Source organism: Phoenix dactylifera, chromosome 13 (assembly GCF_009389715.1).
Source record: "Phoenix dactylifera cultivar Barhee BC4 chromosome 13, palm_55x_up_171113_PBpolish2nd_filt_p, whole genome shotgun sequence".
Lineage (NCBI taxonomy): Eukaryota > Viridiplantae > Streptophyta > Magnoliopsida > Arecales > Arecaceae > Phoenix > Phoenix dactylifera.
The window spans coordinates 7560885-7578014 of NC_052404.1; the positions used below are offsets into that span (position 1 = coordinate 7560885).

The 17130-nt window shown below is 37.8% G+C and overlaps 2 protein-coding genes across 5 annotated transcripts; one reads left to right on the top strand and one right to left on the bottom strand.

The window, feature by feature from the left end:
* Window positions 1-1639: 1639 nt before the first annotated feature.
* On the top strand, window positions 1640-5166 carry LOC103709672 (pentatricopeptide repeat-containing protein At3g48810). 2 transcript variants are annotated; one of them, XR_604484.2, is made up of 3 exons: window positions 1640-1706; window positions 1821-4479; window positions 4645-5166. XR_604484.2 is itself a non-coding variant. In XM_008795134.2 (2 exons), exon 2 carries the CDS (start codon window positions 2386-2388, stop codon window positions 4393-4395), a length of 2010 nt encoding a protein of 669 aa, XP_008793356.1. In that variant the 5' UTR covers window positions 1640-1706; window positions 1821-2385; the 3' UTR covers window positions 4396-5166. The 2 variants fall into 2 exon arrangements, 1 of the variants encoding a protein (XP_008793356.1); XM_008795134.2 differs by having other exon boundaries at window positions 1821-5166.
* A 2116-nt stretch (window positions 5167-7282) lies between these two features.
* On the bottom strand, window positions 7283-15602 carry LOC103709675 (protein AGENET DOMAIN (AGD)-CONTAINING P1). 3 transcript variants are annotated; one of them, XR_005514532.1, is made up of 5 exons: window positions 14748-15600; window positions 13526-13942; window positions 11787-12206; window positions 8459-8525; window positions 7283-7771 (listed from the first exon to the last, which is right to left on the bottom strand). XR_005514532.1 is itself a non-coding variant. In XM_008795136.4 (4 exons), exons 1-4 carry the CDS (start codon window positions 15183-15185, stop codon window positions 7757-7759), a joined length of 1290 nt encoding a protein of 429 aa, XP_008793358.1. In that variant the 5' UTR covers window positions 15186-15597; the 3' UTR covers window positions 7283-7756. The 3 variants fall into 3 exon arrangements, 2 of the variants coding, with proteins under 2 accessions (XP_008793358.1, XP_038988833.1); XM_008795136.4 differs by lacking the exon at window positions 8459-8525 and having other exon boundaries at window positions 14748-15597; XM_039132905.1 differs by lacking the exons at window positions 7283-7771; window positions 8459-8525 and adding an exon at window positions 10648-10897 and having other exon boundaries at window positions 14748-15602.
* Between the last annotated feature and the right edge of the window lie 1528 nt (window positions 15603-17130).

Genomic DNA, 17130 nt, shown 5'->3' on the forward strand with positions numbered 1-17130 from the left:
CCACTTTTCTGAGAAAGTTATGTATAATTTCTATTATACCCTTAATAAAAATTAGGTCTTTAATGCCTCTTTAATGTTGAAGGGTCTTTTTAGGAAAAAATATAGAGTGATTCCGGCTTCATGAGAAAGTAACTTTTCCATGTTTCTCATGGGAAAGACTTTCCCATAAAATGTGGGAATCATATTCTCATGGGAATATAACTTTCCCTGCTCTCTTCTTTGAAAACTCCAACCAAATAAGAGGCATCTCATTACTTTTCCGTTGACCACATTTTTCCTCCTTTTTCTGCGAACCAAACGAACCCTTATTCTAGGTTATTAGCAAACTTTATAGTTGTTAGAACATGTAACAGCATCAATTGCAAGGCAACCTAGGTTTGTTTGAGTGTGCAGCTCATTCATTTGCTTGTATAGATTAATGGTGTGTAGAGAAAAAATTCTATTAATCGAAAAAACCTAAATCATACAGGAGTTAAGATCCTCTACAATTTGTTGCAGAGCTAGAGAGATGAGAGATCTACATAACTGATATTCCTGTATTGCAAGATGGTTGAAGATTGAGTAGAGCTAGAAGAATGTATGTTGTGCAATCCAATCACTTCCTCCATCACTGAGCAATTTACAATAAATAGATGATGAGTGATTGAGAATGGACCGCTTTAATTTAAACGTGAATGGAAGAGGTCCCAACTCATCATGCAACTGCAAAAAAATTGAAATATTGGATATCATCGTAGCGAAATAATATTTTACTATCTAAAATTGTTTATGATTGCAAAATTTTTTCCGTAGTCATTATATCTTGCAAAAATTTTCTCTGTGATTGCAAACATTGTTTGTTTAAAATTTATCTAGGCATATCAGATTTGGACATCCAAACAAATCCTAAAATATTAGTTATCCTTGTTAGAGCATCACATTTCTTTCCCAATTGAAATCTTAGATTTTAATTATTATTCGACACATATAGAAATATTTTTTTCATTTTTATCCTCTCAGCCAATATAGATTATTAAATACAAAAATATCAGCCAATATAATAAAAACAGCTGATCGGAATTTTTCATATATATATATATATATATATATATATATATATATATACATATAAATTTTAAAATTTAATATGCAAGGGAAGGTGCTAATTTTGAATTTATCATGACAACCGTGTCGGAGACTCCGATATTTTGAAAATATCAAGAATACGAATCGTAGCAGCAGAAAGAGATCCACGCCTTTGATCCGTAGGACCTGCGTGTACGGAGGTTGCAACTTTTGCGCGAAAGAAGGATTCATATTCCTTCGCACCCATCCATCATCGGACCGCGCAATGGCTGTTTTGAGATCCGTGCAAGCAGATGGCTAAACTATTTGAAGTGCTTTGAGAGCTGTACGGGGCGAAATCGAACGGTCTACATCGCCAAAGAAGATCAATCGTTCTTCCGGGTGAAAGATACAACCCGAACCCGTCGAGAACCGCTTTTAGCTGTGGGACTAACCTAGGTCTACGAACCGGAGCCTCCACCCGATCGCACGATCTCTCGTGTATACGTGCGTAAAATTGCGCACGGGCGAGCAGAGCTTTATCCGCCGACGGCGAGCAGCGGCGGGGGGAGGGGGGGGGGGGGGGGGGGGGGGGGGGGGGGGGTGGGGAGGGGGTTTTCAGAGAGAATCCCCCCTGGCTCTTCAGCGCTTCCAATCCGAAGGTACGCGAAAAAAAAAATTTCCAGTTGAATTTTCTACTTCCAATCCCGAATTTTGATTCTATCGAGTTTCGGATGATCTCGAATTTTTCTAATCTTTAACTAAATATGTTTTAGGGCTCGCAAAATCCCACTGCCGAACTCGAATTGGGGCTTTCCACTTCGTCTGGTTGCTGTTAGATGAGCGTCTAGAAGCGTTATTTTGAGAATCATAAGGAGCTCTAGGTTTGCTCGTTTTGCTTTCAAATGAGCATCAAGAAAAAGGAAAAGAAGAAGGGAAAAAACTTCTTTCTTTTGATCAGAAAAAGGCCATTCCTTTTTATTAGTTTTTTGATGCTAATACAAATGTCGGAATTGGATAAGATCGTCTCATTATAGTTCTTACTCTATAAACCGAGCATAGAATTTGAAAGTGGGTGTTAGTGTTAAAGCACTTGGGCTGTTGGTTTGTAGATTTTCATATCTGATTATTATTAAGTATTAAGATGAAGCAGGGTCTCGCACACTTTAATTTGGATATTTTTATTGAAAAGAAGGTGATGGATTTCAGATGAGGCATGCTGGCAATGATCATGTTATAGTAACATGGTGCTGGAGAACTTGATGTTTTTTTCTATATTGAGTTTGTACTTGATAACAAAGTGAGCAATAAAAAATAGTATCTGTTCGAGTTCCTTTAATCATGTATTTGAAGGAGGGTTGCTCATTATTGTTGAAGGTCCGAAAACCTGTGGTGCCGATGGCACTCACGTTGAATTTGATATCTGATCACAAACAAGTAAAGGACATGAGTGCTCCAAGATTGAGAGAGATTGATGTTGTGAATAGAATACGGCATGAGAGAGACATTACAGTTGCGCTACAATATTTCAAATCTGTGGCTGAATCGGAAGTTTTCGGGCACACGGAGCTGACATATCAAGCCATGATAGAGAAACTAGGGATGGAAAATCAGATGGATGCCGTTCAGTACCTTTTGCAGCAGATGAAGCTGGAAGGACTACCTTGTTCTGAAGACATCGTCGTAGGTGTCATAAATTCTTATGCTCGAATTGGCTCCACAGAGCAAGCCCTGAAGACATTTTACCGGATCCAGGATCTTGGTTGTAGGCCAACGGTGAGAATTTATAACCATCTTTTGGATGCTTTGCTTCGAGAGAACAGGTTTAACATGATCAATCCTATCTATAGCAACATGAAGAAAGATGGTATAGAGCCCAATATGTTCACCTACAATATACTTGTCAAAGCTTTGTGCCAGAATGATCGGGTGGATGCTTCCTATAAACTTCTCATTGAAATGTCGAATAAGGGGCATTGGCCCGACAATGTGAGCTACACGACAATAGTGTCTGCTCTCTGTAGGTTTGGGAAGCTAAAGGAAGCGAGGGATCTTTTGCTGAGAATAAGCCCTACTGTGTCTACTTATAATGCTTTGATAAATGGCATGTGTGGTGAATTTAGAATGGGAGAGGTATTTTCTTTGCTAGAAGAAATGGTTAATAGGGGTATCAGCCCTAATGTAATTACTTACACTACAATAGTTAATGCACTTTGCAAGGCAGGCGACTTGAAGCTGTCTCTTGCTGTTTTGGCACAAATGTTGGTAAGAGGATGCAGTCCTAATATCGTCACTTTTACATCATTGATGAAAGGGTTTTTTGAAGAAGGCAGAGTGCCTGAAGCTCTTGATTTGTGGAACTGGATGATTCAGCAGAGGTGTATGCCCAATGTTGTTGCATTTAATATTCTTGTCCATGGTCATTGCTTTAATGGAGATCTAAAGAAAGCACTAGACGTCTTGGATGGGATGGAAAAAAATGGCTGTCCTCCAAATGTCAAGACCTATAGTAGTCTTATTGATGGTTTCTCAAAAGTAGGAGACCTGGAAAGTGCTATTTCAATCTGGAACAAGATGATGAGCAGTGGTTGCAAACCTAATGTTGTCGTGTATACTTGCCTGGTGGATGCTTTTTGCAGGAAGTCCATGTTCGATCATGCTCATCGTCTTATTGAGAATATGCTCTCTGAAAATTGTCCTCCAAATACAGTGACATTTAACACATTGATAAAAGGTCTGTGCGACACTGGAAGAGTAGGCTGGGCCATGAGTATATTAGACGAGATGAGAAGGCATGGTTGTCAACCAAACATCAGGACATACAATGAGTTGCTTGATGGTCTTTGCAGAGGAGGACAGTTTATGCAAGCCCTCCAATTAGTGAATGAGATATTGGAAAGTGGGGCTGAGTTGAATTTAGTAACTTACAACACTATGATACATGGCCTCTGCCAGGTGGGTAGGATCAAGGAGGCTTTACTATTTAAAGGAAAGATGATAGTTCAGGGGATTCAACCTGATTCAGTCACTATTAATTCAATCATCCATGCTTACTGTAAGGAAGGTGAAATTAGGATTGCTGCTCAACTTTTAGGTGGAATGGCTGCAGAAAATTGTTGCCGTGATGTAATCACATATACTACTCTAATTTCTGGTCTTTGCAGTCAACAGAGACAAGAAGATGCTACAGTGTATCTTCTGAAGATGTTAAATGAAGGCATTGCTCCAAACATTGCCACTTGGAATGTTTTGGTGCGTGCTGTTTTTGTGAAGTTGGGGAATTCCAGGGCAATTCAGTCAGTGGATAATGTTCTGGGTAAATGCGAAGACTATAGGAGTATGGATAACTGATGGTTCATCATGGATCACTGAAGATATGAACTTTCAAGATGAGAATTTGCTGATGGAAAGTTTCTGATCTGCCGAATATTTCAGGTAGTTCCTAATGCATTTTGGTTCAGATTACAGCTATTGCTATTGGCATGACTTGATCATGATCTGTCACAGTTTCAAAGCACTGCAATACCCAAGATCACAGACTTGAAAATCCTTTTACTTGAAGTTTGTGATTGACTAAAGATTTCATGGTACTCTCCACAGGTGCAGGGTCGTTCGAGCTTTTGATACATGATAGGACCAAAAAGAGAGAATTCTATGGCAAGAGGTGGTGTGCACTAACCAGCAAGGAATCCTGTACTTTATTTAAATAATGGATTTTAAACCGTGTCTCCTGTTGAGAAGAATCTTATCGACTGAAAGCAGTTTTTTCTGCAGCAGTTTGGCTGGTGTTGCCAACCAACATATTTTGACTGGGCTGTTGGTCCTGTCGAGAGAGTGGCTCAATCGAGAGGTGGTAGTAAAACTGTAAAATATTTGATGATATTTATCTTTTAATTTTCAACCTGGAATGGTTTAGAATAATGAGTTGTCAATGAAAAGCAATTGAATTTATAGGTCGATTCCTGTAATTCCACTTTGGTGTTCTGCCATGGACAACATGAGATACGCCTTTTCTGTCCAGTGGTTCAGATGAGCCTGTTGTAGGTCAGAAGTGAAGCATGACAAGCTGAGTGATGAACTCATGCAATTAGTTCATTCATTAAAATGAAAAATCTTTTATTTACAATACCTATGGATTGGATTTTCCTCAAAAAAGGTTACATTGGATTGAAAATGGCATATTTGGTTGTTCTCTTTCTCAGTGGTAAAATGTGGGGAGCAACTGATGAGTAAAATTTGTTAATGTGTGAAGGTTGTGCTGTGCTTAAAAGAACGGTCTTTGTTTACTATTCTTTTTTTGGAGGTTAGCACTAATGGAATTATCAGCCCTTCTTGGTCATGGAATATTAGTAAAATGAATTATTTTCAGGTAATAATGCCCCAGTTTTGCTATGGGCTGGTGAAATGATATCTGGCTCCTTTTATTATTTTTATTTTTACGGGTGGTAACAGGCTGTCAGAGATTCTATCTGACTCCTTTTATTTGTAGGCTGGGTCTTGTAGTCATTCAAGCAGAGGAAACACCTCTGTTTGCTCCGTTATCTTGTTTACCTGATAATATGTGCGCATCTGTCCTCTTCTCTTCATTGCAGGGGTCACCAGATCTCTTTCAATGTCAGAGGCTAGAGGATCCACCACAATCCCTTTTTGTTTGTAAACAGTTAATGCATTGAGATTGGTACATGAACAGGTTCCTATCCATAGAATATGAATGAATACCTAAATCAATATCCTAGGCTGATTTCCCTGTTGTAAATTTGATAGGCCATAAATTGTCTTAATTAATAACAGCAGCAGTTCTTTCCTGGGGATAAGGCCTTTCAGCAGCAGTAGTTATTCATTTTAGACTTGGTGAATCAAATGCTCTGATAAGGCCTTTCCTGGGGATGCTGGAACCACCTTTTATTCAATACCCTCCATTTTTATCTATTGCCGTATTTCTCACTAGTTTAAGAGAAATTGTCGTTTGCTACTATATTTCCATAGGCAAGTCTAGGAGAATTTTTGTGTGTGGTTATGTTTCTTGAGATGAGTTTAATAGTATTATTATTTGATACTCCATTTCTCTAGACAAGTTTAGGAGAAATGTGAACAAAGCTCACTGGATACTGAGGGTGCCTACTGGCTCGGTTGCTAAAGCCATTGGGTATTGATGCCAAATAAACTAAGGCTTTATCCTTCCCTTACCCAACTTCTGTAGGACTTCAGCCATCCCATTTTTTCAGAAAGGTCATTGGATCCTCCATCTAATAATTTTGTAATTTATATTTTTGTTAGTGATTCCTAGAATTTTATTACCTATAATTTGTCATTGTTTCAGACTAAATGGATGCTTGGGAAATACCTGGTAAGCCTCTCTCCACAACCTTTCCCTTCTCAGTCCCGCAGGACTCTTCCTTGCTCTTAATGCAGGGCTTCTTTTCCCAAGGCATGAGTTAGATGGAAATCATGCATGGAATATAGTGTATGAGCCTATCGACGTGGTTCACTAATGTCAGTCTTCCATGCAAGGCCTAGGCCTAATTCTGTTCCTTTACCGAGGTTTAGTTTTGGAGACGTATCAAACATCAGATATTTGCTTTAAAGACTACAAAATACTAAAAGAACTAAATAATGATTAATATTAACAAAAGACTACTGATCTTACCCTGTTCTGTGGGCGTCTGAGGATGGTTCCAAATATGATCCTCTTTCCCAAATTTGGCTTCTCCGTCAGAAATATCACGTGCTATTATTTGTCTTCACTTTTTTTTGCAGCCACAGGCCATGGCTGGTAATAATTACAAACAGGAAGTATGCTCTGTAAAGGAACAAACTCTGCGGCTCACACCTGGATTTGTACATGTTACACGGGGAATCTGGATTTGTTCATGTTACATGGGGAATCCATCAAAGTCAGACAATCCCATCTTAACCTGATATCAGCTTCCCATGAATTGGTGCTTAAATTACTGGAACCAAAGGGAGATTGGAAGTGGTGCCTGTCATGAAACCAGAGCCCCAAATCACTGGAACTTTTCCAGAAAGGAACCAGCATTACTTATAAATCATTTTGTCATAATGCTAGCATCCAAATATCATGTCTCTGAAGTAGAGCAAGGTCTACGAAATTAAGGTCCCCGCTTTGCTGAATAGATATCGAAGCCCAAGTGGAAGCATTCTGTCACCCTAGAACAGATAATGACGACATGCAAAGAGCATAAATATCACGACCAAATAACAACATAGAAGTTCAGTAGAGACAAATTGCACCTGTTCAGCATATTTCCATTCTGTACACAGACGAGCATTTTTAGCGCGTCCTATGAACAAACTACCAAGCAGAGTCATACAACCACTGAAACTATAGCAGTTAATCCTATGAAGAGAAAAAGATCATGTGGAGGAACTTAAAATTATATGAATACACATTTTGGGGAAGCAAGAGGAGGATAATTAAAACCCAGCCCGCTTAAGGACCGCTAGATGGCATAAGAAAAATCTCTGGGATATCTATTTTGTACTTGTGTTTAGGATTGTGGCCAATCAGCTGTGGCTTCACAGCCTGCATGCCGCAACTGTTGTACACCCAACCTCTTTGAAACCTGTAATTCACACAGAATAAACTCCTATACAACTTTACTTCATCTGGGGCAATTTCTTTTGCCTTATAATCTCAAAGTTACTCCAGGAGTTGCAAAATGTTGGCGTCCTTCGGCATAACCTTCTAAATTTACAACTTCAGTGCCTGCCAAAAGTTACAAGATTCTCATAAACATCAGTTTGAAGATATGGAAAAAATTCAAATGTAATACGGAAGTAGTACAAGATTCACATGTTGCATTTCTTGTTAATTATATTAGACCAAAAATTTGGGAAAATAATCTAGAGGTTCCTACATGGACTATAAATAATTTTGAGGTCTTTTGACCTTTTAAACTTATTCTATCCTTTAGATACTAAATAATTTAATCTAAATTCCTTCTCTTGCTTGATTTTTTTTTTTTGAATCACGAAGTTACACTTTACTTAATCCCCAATGAAACAAGCAATACATGTATGTCAAGAATATGTTAGCAGTTAATTGTATATCATAATAAGTTCTTCTCATAAAAGAAATGACAATAATGGGTGCTAATCAGGTTGGTCAAGTCGTTGGGGGTAGTATCAAATGACCTCCTTTGAATCCAGCCTAGGTAGGAGGGTCACCCACTCCCTTTTCTCCACAAAAAAAAAGGATAATAATAATAATAATAATGACAAGTTGTATACATCTTACAACATCTACAGCAACATTACACAATGTTTTCTCTAGTTATAATATTTAAACAACAGTTTACGGTTATAACAATAACCCATTCTGATTGCAAGTTGTTTACATATCGAAATAGGTGCTGCAAGTTATGTGTATAAGTTGAGGGATGTAGATGCATACCTACAGAATTCCTTCTGTTGCTAGGGATTTAATATCCAAATTGTTTTTTCCCCATTTAAGATACTTCCTGAGAAAAAATATTTAATTTTATGCTTTGAAATTTCTAAACTTAAAAGTTTATAAGGTCAGTAGACTGAAAGAATAATCGATGTTCCCTTCAGAGACTAAAAGATAACTTTCCCTCGAATAATGAACAAACACATGAAACCATAAAAGTCATAGTTAGCAGGCAAATCAAATTAAAATGTGAAAAGCTCACAAAAGCACGCATGAAAAAGGCAGTGTCAACATGGCTGAAGATAACATGCAGCAGGGCAGAAATGCTTTAACTTTCTTTAAGGCACTAAATTCATTCAGTTATAATCAAGACCACAAAATTTCGAAGGTCATACCTCAACTTATGATTAAGGATAAGAATACCCTAAAAAGAGGAAAAGTTAAAAAATCAAAATACAAAAAAAAATCAAAAATGGTTTCACAGAAGTTGCTTTCAGAAAAGGTACTAGTGCCAGCCTAGAAGCAGCAGCAAGACAACTATTGTATAAAGGCCGTGGAGTAACTGGAAACGTGACAACATTTAGAAAACTATGGACAAAAAATTCTTCCCATACCATGATCTCATCCTTAATGCGATCCAAACCACATAGCTCAATCTAGCATCAGGATCACAATCCCTGAACATGGTCATTCCTAGGAGTAATATTATTCTAATTTTACTATTTTCGAGTCTTTCCTCCTCTATTAATTTCCCCTTCCGATCTATTCTTTTTTGGAAAAAAATCCCAAGACAATCTCTTTTCAAAACTCACCAGAAAGGGTGAGTTACTATTCTCCATCATGTTTTAGCCTTCGTTTTTTTTCATTTTTGTATCACAAGGGCCAATGGTTGAGACTCATACGTCAACTCATGCTTGGATTGAACACATCAGCCTATGTCATATGCATCCGCATCCAATCTATCCAAGCTAGAACCATGACATGTTGCTCGCATTTACTTGCAATCTGCAGCACCCAAGTTTGGAATCTTCAAAGAAACATCACAAAGACTAACTGAGATAGATCCTCAAGGAAGTGGAAACAAATGTGCCATCGAATATACAGATAACCTGGACTCCTCATCAATAGTTGTGAGGATGCAATAATCAATTAACATTGACGTTCATTTGACAGTCTCTGCAATTAAAACTACATGCTTGAGCTTTATCACTAGTAGACAAAGCGCACAATAATAATCCATATCCACTAGAACCTGTTGTATTCAAGTTCGGCAATTTTTAACCTCAAACTGCCAACCCGCCTTAACCTCCCCAAAAATAAATGGGTTTGGGTAAGGAGTTTATGTAATCAAGTTGGGAGACTTGAGGCCAAGATTTCAAGTGCTGAATATATAGTCCATACAGAGCGGTACCATACTAGACTGGTAGCAAACCAGTACTTGGTATGCCCACTATAAATATAGGACCAATAGGAAACCAGTACTAGGTACGCTGACTGGTCTAGCATACCAACATTCAGTATATCCATACTGGTTTGATGAAGTATAGGTACCAGCGCCGATACAAACTTTGCTTTAGGCCAACCCAATTATTAGTAGTTCAGGTTTAGTTTGGGTCTGGGACACTATGGGTCACCATGGGACGAACAAGCGCTTAGAAGTTAGAACCCAGTCTAGGCCCCTTAAATAATGGACTAGCGCAGTGGATCATGGGCCAATCTAGGCTTGCAGTCTTCAGCAAGGTCATGCAGTTCAGATTATAAGAAATAACAAAAAGATATTGAAGAGGAAAGTAGAACAAACAATGTTTTTTAGGATTTATTACCTTTATTTCACTACTTCAATTTCATCTCTGCTTTCTCGCTTTAGTTGGATGCCCAACCCTAAATTGCCCCTTCTCCCCATAACGTATAGGACAGACAACTGAAGCCCTAATTGGGTTCATGAGTTGGGTATGTGTACATATCAAAAAATTGGTCAACTACAGGTTTATTCTTTCCAAAACAATTATAAATGGATTGGATAAGTTGTCTCTTTTTTTTTGTTTTGGGTTGGGGGGGGGGGGAGGGGCACCCAAGATTTCGTTGAAACTACGTATAACACCTTCCCATATCCCCATTTATAAATTGAGCCACATAAAAAACCTTATATATTTCAAAAATCTAGACTGGTTTTTGAGCACCAGGGTAATTACTCTCAATGTAAACGAGTCTCTTCCCTTTATGATTGTCATAAGAATGGATAAACAGATAAACAATTGTTGTACAATATTATGGTAAACATAAATGACAAAAACATATATTCAAAAAGGAGACTCCTTGAAATGACCATAGTTGAATCAGTGATTGCTTGACATACAACTAGCGCATGGAATCCATATAACTTTGTTTGGGCCATTGGGCACATAGTTGAGGAGAAGGTCGAAGCTTCTTGGACAACACATGCTGTCAAGAATTGTTCCACATAAATAAATATTATTTACCTAATAAGTTGAATTTAGATAATCAAAGAAAAGAAAAAAGAAACAATGGCAGCAATAGCAAATTCAAGGTTACAAATTGAGAAATTTATCATTTTGACAGATGATCAGTAACAAAATGTATAGATCAGTATGCTTTATAGTTGAAGCCGTATTTTGCTCTTTTTACTTACATAATAATACCAATGACATATACTGATCTCTAGGCCAAAAGATTTCAGTGATAGCTTTAAAGTTAACTAACAAAGTAATAAATAAAAAAAAATGGACAGAATACATAAAAGTTTAAGCAACAAATTCTTTTTTAAAGATCCCTAATTTATTAAAAAGTGCAATGAGCGGGTGTTAAAATGTCGGGCCACATATAAGTTAGCTGCCTTGCATTTACCATTGTAAAATCAAGAATTACAATAAACACAAGAGTGGCTAACACTGTCAATTGAGATGTATTCAACTCAGATCGATGAGAATATAGAGGGCTCTATAAGGTACCAAAAACAGTGCTTAAGGGCCTCAACAACCATCAAACTCTTCTGGGCAGAGATCACACAGGATCCTCCATACTTAAGCCACAGAAACAGCATCTCTTTAAGAAAAGAATGATAGAAGGATTGCATATCCCATATCCATATTGCATGGTTATTGATCAACAAAAGATGCCATGAGTCTTTATGCCTAGCAATTATTTATAATTGGGATGGCTCAGAAAGAAAAGAAGTGGAAAACCAGATATCACATATTTAATTTGTATATAAAGGCCAACTATTACTGGTTTCTTACATTTTCTAACTTAAATAGACTGTATGATGCAAGGCATCTATGACAATCAACAACTGAGCCAAAAGCATCCATACCTCAGAAGACCGTAGCCATCTTCCACCAATCCAGTCATGGTGAAGCCTCAACTCTTTGTGCCCAAATTCCATTTCTTCACTCCATGGCTTGAAGTAAACCATGTATCTCTGACTTTTCAGAACCTTTGAGATCACCCCTACCCACCATCCATCATTGTAGAAGGCATCAACTTCTTCAAGCAATTTGAACTGTTCTACCACTGGAGTTTCAGGAGGACTGGGTCTGATATGCTGAAAATCCACAATTTCTGTCAAAGGCTTAGTTTCATCATCTGTTCTAAGGTTTTGGTACTCTACAAGGAACTTCTTCTTCCTAATTAACTTGACGATTGTTGCAGTGTACCAAGCTCCACGAAAGCCTTCATCATCACTGCTAACCTCCACCATGGTACCTTCTCTCATCTCCATGTCCGATTTGTTCTGAAATCTCAGATAAATAATCAAACAAAGGAGGAGATTAAAAAAAAAAATAGATTTCTCTCATGAGAAGGATATGCCACCTTTTATTCAAATAAAATAGAGTAATATTACAAATCAGTGAATGCCTGCATCATGATCAAGGTCTAAAAATCTCCAGACATAAAAGAAAGTACAGGGTTTCCAAATGCATATGTGCCAAATGTGCTTGCACTTATAAATTCAAATACATCTTCTGTGCCTTTAACTTTCTTTTCTTTTCTTTCCTTTTCCCCTTTTTTTTGCCTCAAATGTGCATTGTGGTCTATTGCACAAAGAAATATAGGGAAATTCATGATGATAAACAGAATCTGAACTGCATTTTCCATTTGATATGCATCTAACTGTATATATAAACAGATGATAATGATAATGAAATCATACATTTGGCCATTGCATTTGATATACATAAAATAGCACCAAATGAAATCATACATTTGGCCATTCCATTTGATATACACAAAATAGCAAAAGAGGAAACTTTGAATTGCAAGCAACATTAATTGCATGTGGCCATGGCCTACTAGTAACTGATCTCGATCCACATAACTTTTGAGATACAGTGAGCTTTTCTTGAAACACATCGCCACCATGAAGATAAAGCAACAAAGAATTTAATAAAGTTCAACAGTATATCATCAACAACTATCAAACTAGTTCTGTTAATGTATCGATGTTCATGAAAGAATCTTTAGGTTTCTCACGGGAAAAATATCATGACATGCCTAACTTTCCCAAAGTAAAGGGCACACGGTCTAAAATGGCATGCAATTTGTCAATTTACTAAAATTGCTGAGAAATTCTTTAGCATTAAGCAACAAATTAAGGTTTAAAATAACTACATGAGTCGCATTATCAACTGATGTAAACAGTAACAGAGCTTAATACATTTTGAATCAGGTAATAATACATAGAGTATTGCAGAACTAGAGGTAGGAAATTGACACAAAATCTAACATTATATTTTAGTAGTGCCAGGCACATATGATGCACATGAAAGGATTATGCTGTGAAAGAAAACAAAATCCCTACTCTGTATTTCCGTTCGGGTTTCCTTCATTTGCCGGAGTTTCTGAACCCATTGGAAACCAAAATGACAGAAAAACTCCAAGCCTTAGGTGTTCCACAAATTATATTTCAGATGTGCCAAAGCCAGACAGTTTAAGAAATATTAGGAACAAAGTGGGAAAACACAATTTTGGGTTAAAATACCACTGGCATAAACATGAAAATGAGCACAACATGAAAAAAAACAGGACCAGGATATAAGGCATCTTTACTACCTGTGAAGCTTTGACCCATTGTCCATTAACTAGGTCATAACGAAGCCTCAGCTCTGCATGACTAAATTCTCTTTCCTCGCCCCAATGAGCAATCTTAACTCTGTATTTTGAACTTGTATGAATCTTAGCCACCACCCCTGGCAACCATCCATTGCCATAGAATGCTTCAACCTCATCAAGCAAATCGAATTTGGCCTTTGATGCATGGGGAGGGCAAGGCCTGATGTGTTTCACATCAACAATTTCTCTCAGCAACTCTGTGTCATCAAGATTCCTAAAGTGTTTATACTCCACCAAGAAACTGCTCTTCCAGATTGCCTGAACAACAACTGCAGATAGCCAAGCAATAGGGGTATTTCCTTTCACACGGGCAATTTCTACTTGTGTTCCGGTCTCATATACCTTCTCTGGTGTTCCCTGTAAAGCAAGAACATCTGAATTAGCACTTAAAAACAACCTAAAAATGCCTCAAGAAATACATCCAGAAATTTCTCTTTTAAAAGAATAAAAGAATATCTGTATCTCTGTTTCCTTCTTGATACCATTCAAAAGGTGTATCTTTAATGCAAACATACAATCATGATAAACGATGCCCAGATTACAAATTACAGTAATAAATCTTAAAACTCTACATTGCCTCAAAAACAATTAACCTTCTGCAACAATTGTAAATTAGAAAGTGATCCACAAATGCAAAACTTGTCACTATTTTAAAATAGGTTGGGAAGTTGATGCTTCATTATAAATTCTAAAACATGATAAAAGCAAATATCTAATGTGGTGTTTCATGATTGTAGAAAAAATTAACAAAGCCTGTAAAATCTGGAAGATAAAAAGGAAAAGAAACATATGCAAATTAGACATTTCAAGATAACCTACACTGAAATTTTATATACTATTTGGGTACTAAACTAATACTTTGGCCAAGCCGACATGCATCAATACACTAAATTGACACCCAAGAGGCAAAAATTTTTCAAGCAAGCATACCCCAATATATGCATTTACCTTTATTTGAATTGATGAAAACTTAGCATATACATCACATCAAGAAGCGGATTTTAAGTCCAATGTTGAGTAAAATAGGAAGGAAAGAAACCAAAAAAAACGATAATTCAACATTTCAAGAAAACTCACAAGAAAATGAGAGAATGCCATCTTAAAATCACCCCAATGAGACACCATTGCAAGAAAAGAAGGGGAAAGAAGCCGCCAAATATACCTTCCATTCTGGTAGGACCCACTCCCCATCGACCCACTCGAGATGAGTCCGAAGCTCCGACGCCGCGAACTCCATCTCTTCCCGCGTGGAAGGGAAGGCGACGGAGTACCTCCGCTGCCGCCCCTTCCCCGCCACCCGCGACACCACCCCAACCCACCACCCGTCGTTGTAGAAGGCGTCTACGGGCTGGTGGAGCGCAAAGCGGCCGCCGGCGGGGGGCCGGAACGGGGGTCGGGGGCGGACAAGGCGGCCGTCGACGGTCTCCCGGAGCGACCGGGAGTCGTCGGCGTCATCCATGATGGCGTCGTAGACGACGGTGCAGCGGTGGAGCTTGGGCATGTACCGCGCCACCTTCGCCTCGAACCACGCGTCCCGGAATCCGTCCTCATCCGAGCTCACCTCCACCGCGTCCCCCGTCGTGAAGACCCCCGGTGCCATCTCCGCCGCTTCTCCTCCTACACTAGGGTTAAGGTTTCTTCTCCTCTTCCAGATTTAGGGTTAGGGTTAGGGCTTCCAAGGGTGAGGGGGTAGAGGGCGAAGGCTAAAGAAGGAAGACGAAGTGAATGCCGGCCGGGAAGAGCGGCATGGCCGCAGGCACGAAGCTAGATGCAGGGCAATTTCGTAATTTTATGAGAGATAGGGGGTAGAGGTGTAATTAGGTAGCGTATTAAGTATTAACGGAAAGCGAGTTGGTCTGCTCACCATAGGGTGGGTTTAACTAATCGCCGGTGTGGTTTCTTATTTGCCTGAACACCTGAACGCGCTCCATTTAGGGCTTGTGGCGGTGAGCGTAGCTGCATAGAGGGCAGAGAAGGACAAGACTTCCATGGCAATATTATTTTTTTGGGTACAAATGGCAATAAATGTTTGAAGTGGAGGAATGAATGTGAAATTCCAACCATTTTGATTTCAGAATTTATTGGCCGTTGGATCTTCAATAAATGACGTAAAGAAGAGCTAATCTAGTATGACACGTTTCGATATCTTAACGGTACTTCAATCTCGGGACCTCTCAGTGGAGCATTACTAATAATTTAACTGTGTAATATTCACATTCGATGAGCGGTTACATGTAAATTTGTTCGTAAGTCGCCGACTTTAATTTGATTGTAATATTTATGCTATATGAGGGGTTATATGTGAATATGTAATATGTTATAGACCGTCGGCAAAAAAAAATGCCTACTCCAATTTTAGTTAAACTGCAACATTTGCAAATTCAAGGGATTATGTGTAAATGGGCAGCGCTTCGCAGAAATTCGGCAAATGAATTGCCGAAAGTTGCTGAATCAGTTCAATTGCCCTGTTCACACTATGTGAGGGTCTATATATAAATATATAATTTTAACTGGATGTCGGCAATTGCTGGATTTAGTTTAAGGTAAAATGATATCCACCTGAGGCTTAACCAAAATTAAATCAGTGTAAAGTTATGTTAGGCTCAAGCTTAAAAGGTTTGCAAAAATTAATATTTATATTATTTGAGGAGTTAAGTGTTAATATATAGATAGCCGACAAATAAATATTCATTGCAAAATTACTTTAATTGTAATATTTGTACAATCGAGAGGTTTTGTATAACCTGAATTCAGCTGGATCACCTATTTCAGATTTCGATTTAGTTGTAATATTTATATTATCTGAGGATATATAGGCAAATGTGTAACTTTAAAGTAAAAATCGGCAAAAATGTTGAATTTTGGCTTATTAAACTTAATTTAGTAAATCATTTATCGACTTCATGTTGAGAATTATGTATTTACACCAACCCCTTAGGTAACGGAAATTGAAAACTAATCTCAATTCAGCAAATAGTATGTGTATGTGTAAATATAATTTTAATTAGAATTTGGTAAATGATTTTCCGAATTTAGTTTAGCATAAAAAAATAATGTCAGCAAGATCCAATTCAAAATTAGCCAAATTGTGCATCTTAGCCAAAATTAAATCGATGTCATATTACACTGGGCTGAATGCAAATGAAAGTTAGCAAATATTAATATATATAATATATGAGTGATTAAATGTGAATATGCAATTTTTTATAGTAGCTGGCAAATAAGTTCCTATGGAGAACTTGACTTTAATTGGAATACTTTCAAGAAGGGCCATGGTGATGGAGGAAACAAAAGATAGGTTAAGTGTTTTCGTTTGTATTATGTATTGAGCGTGGATTATTTTTTTGTTTGATCTCTTATTGATTTATGTGTCTGATGTGGATTATTTAATTTCATATGCACATAGATTTCTTCGCAATAGCTAAGGGGAATTGATTTTAGATACATTGTTGGAATTTTGCTTATAAAAATATCGAGGAAGAAAATATTTATCCCTTTTTGTTTATTTTTTGTTTTCTTTTTCTCTTTTTTGTTGTAGCTGTGCT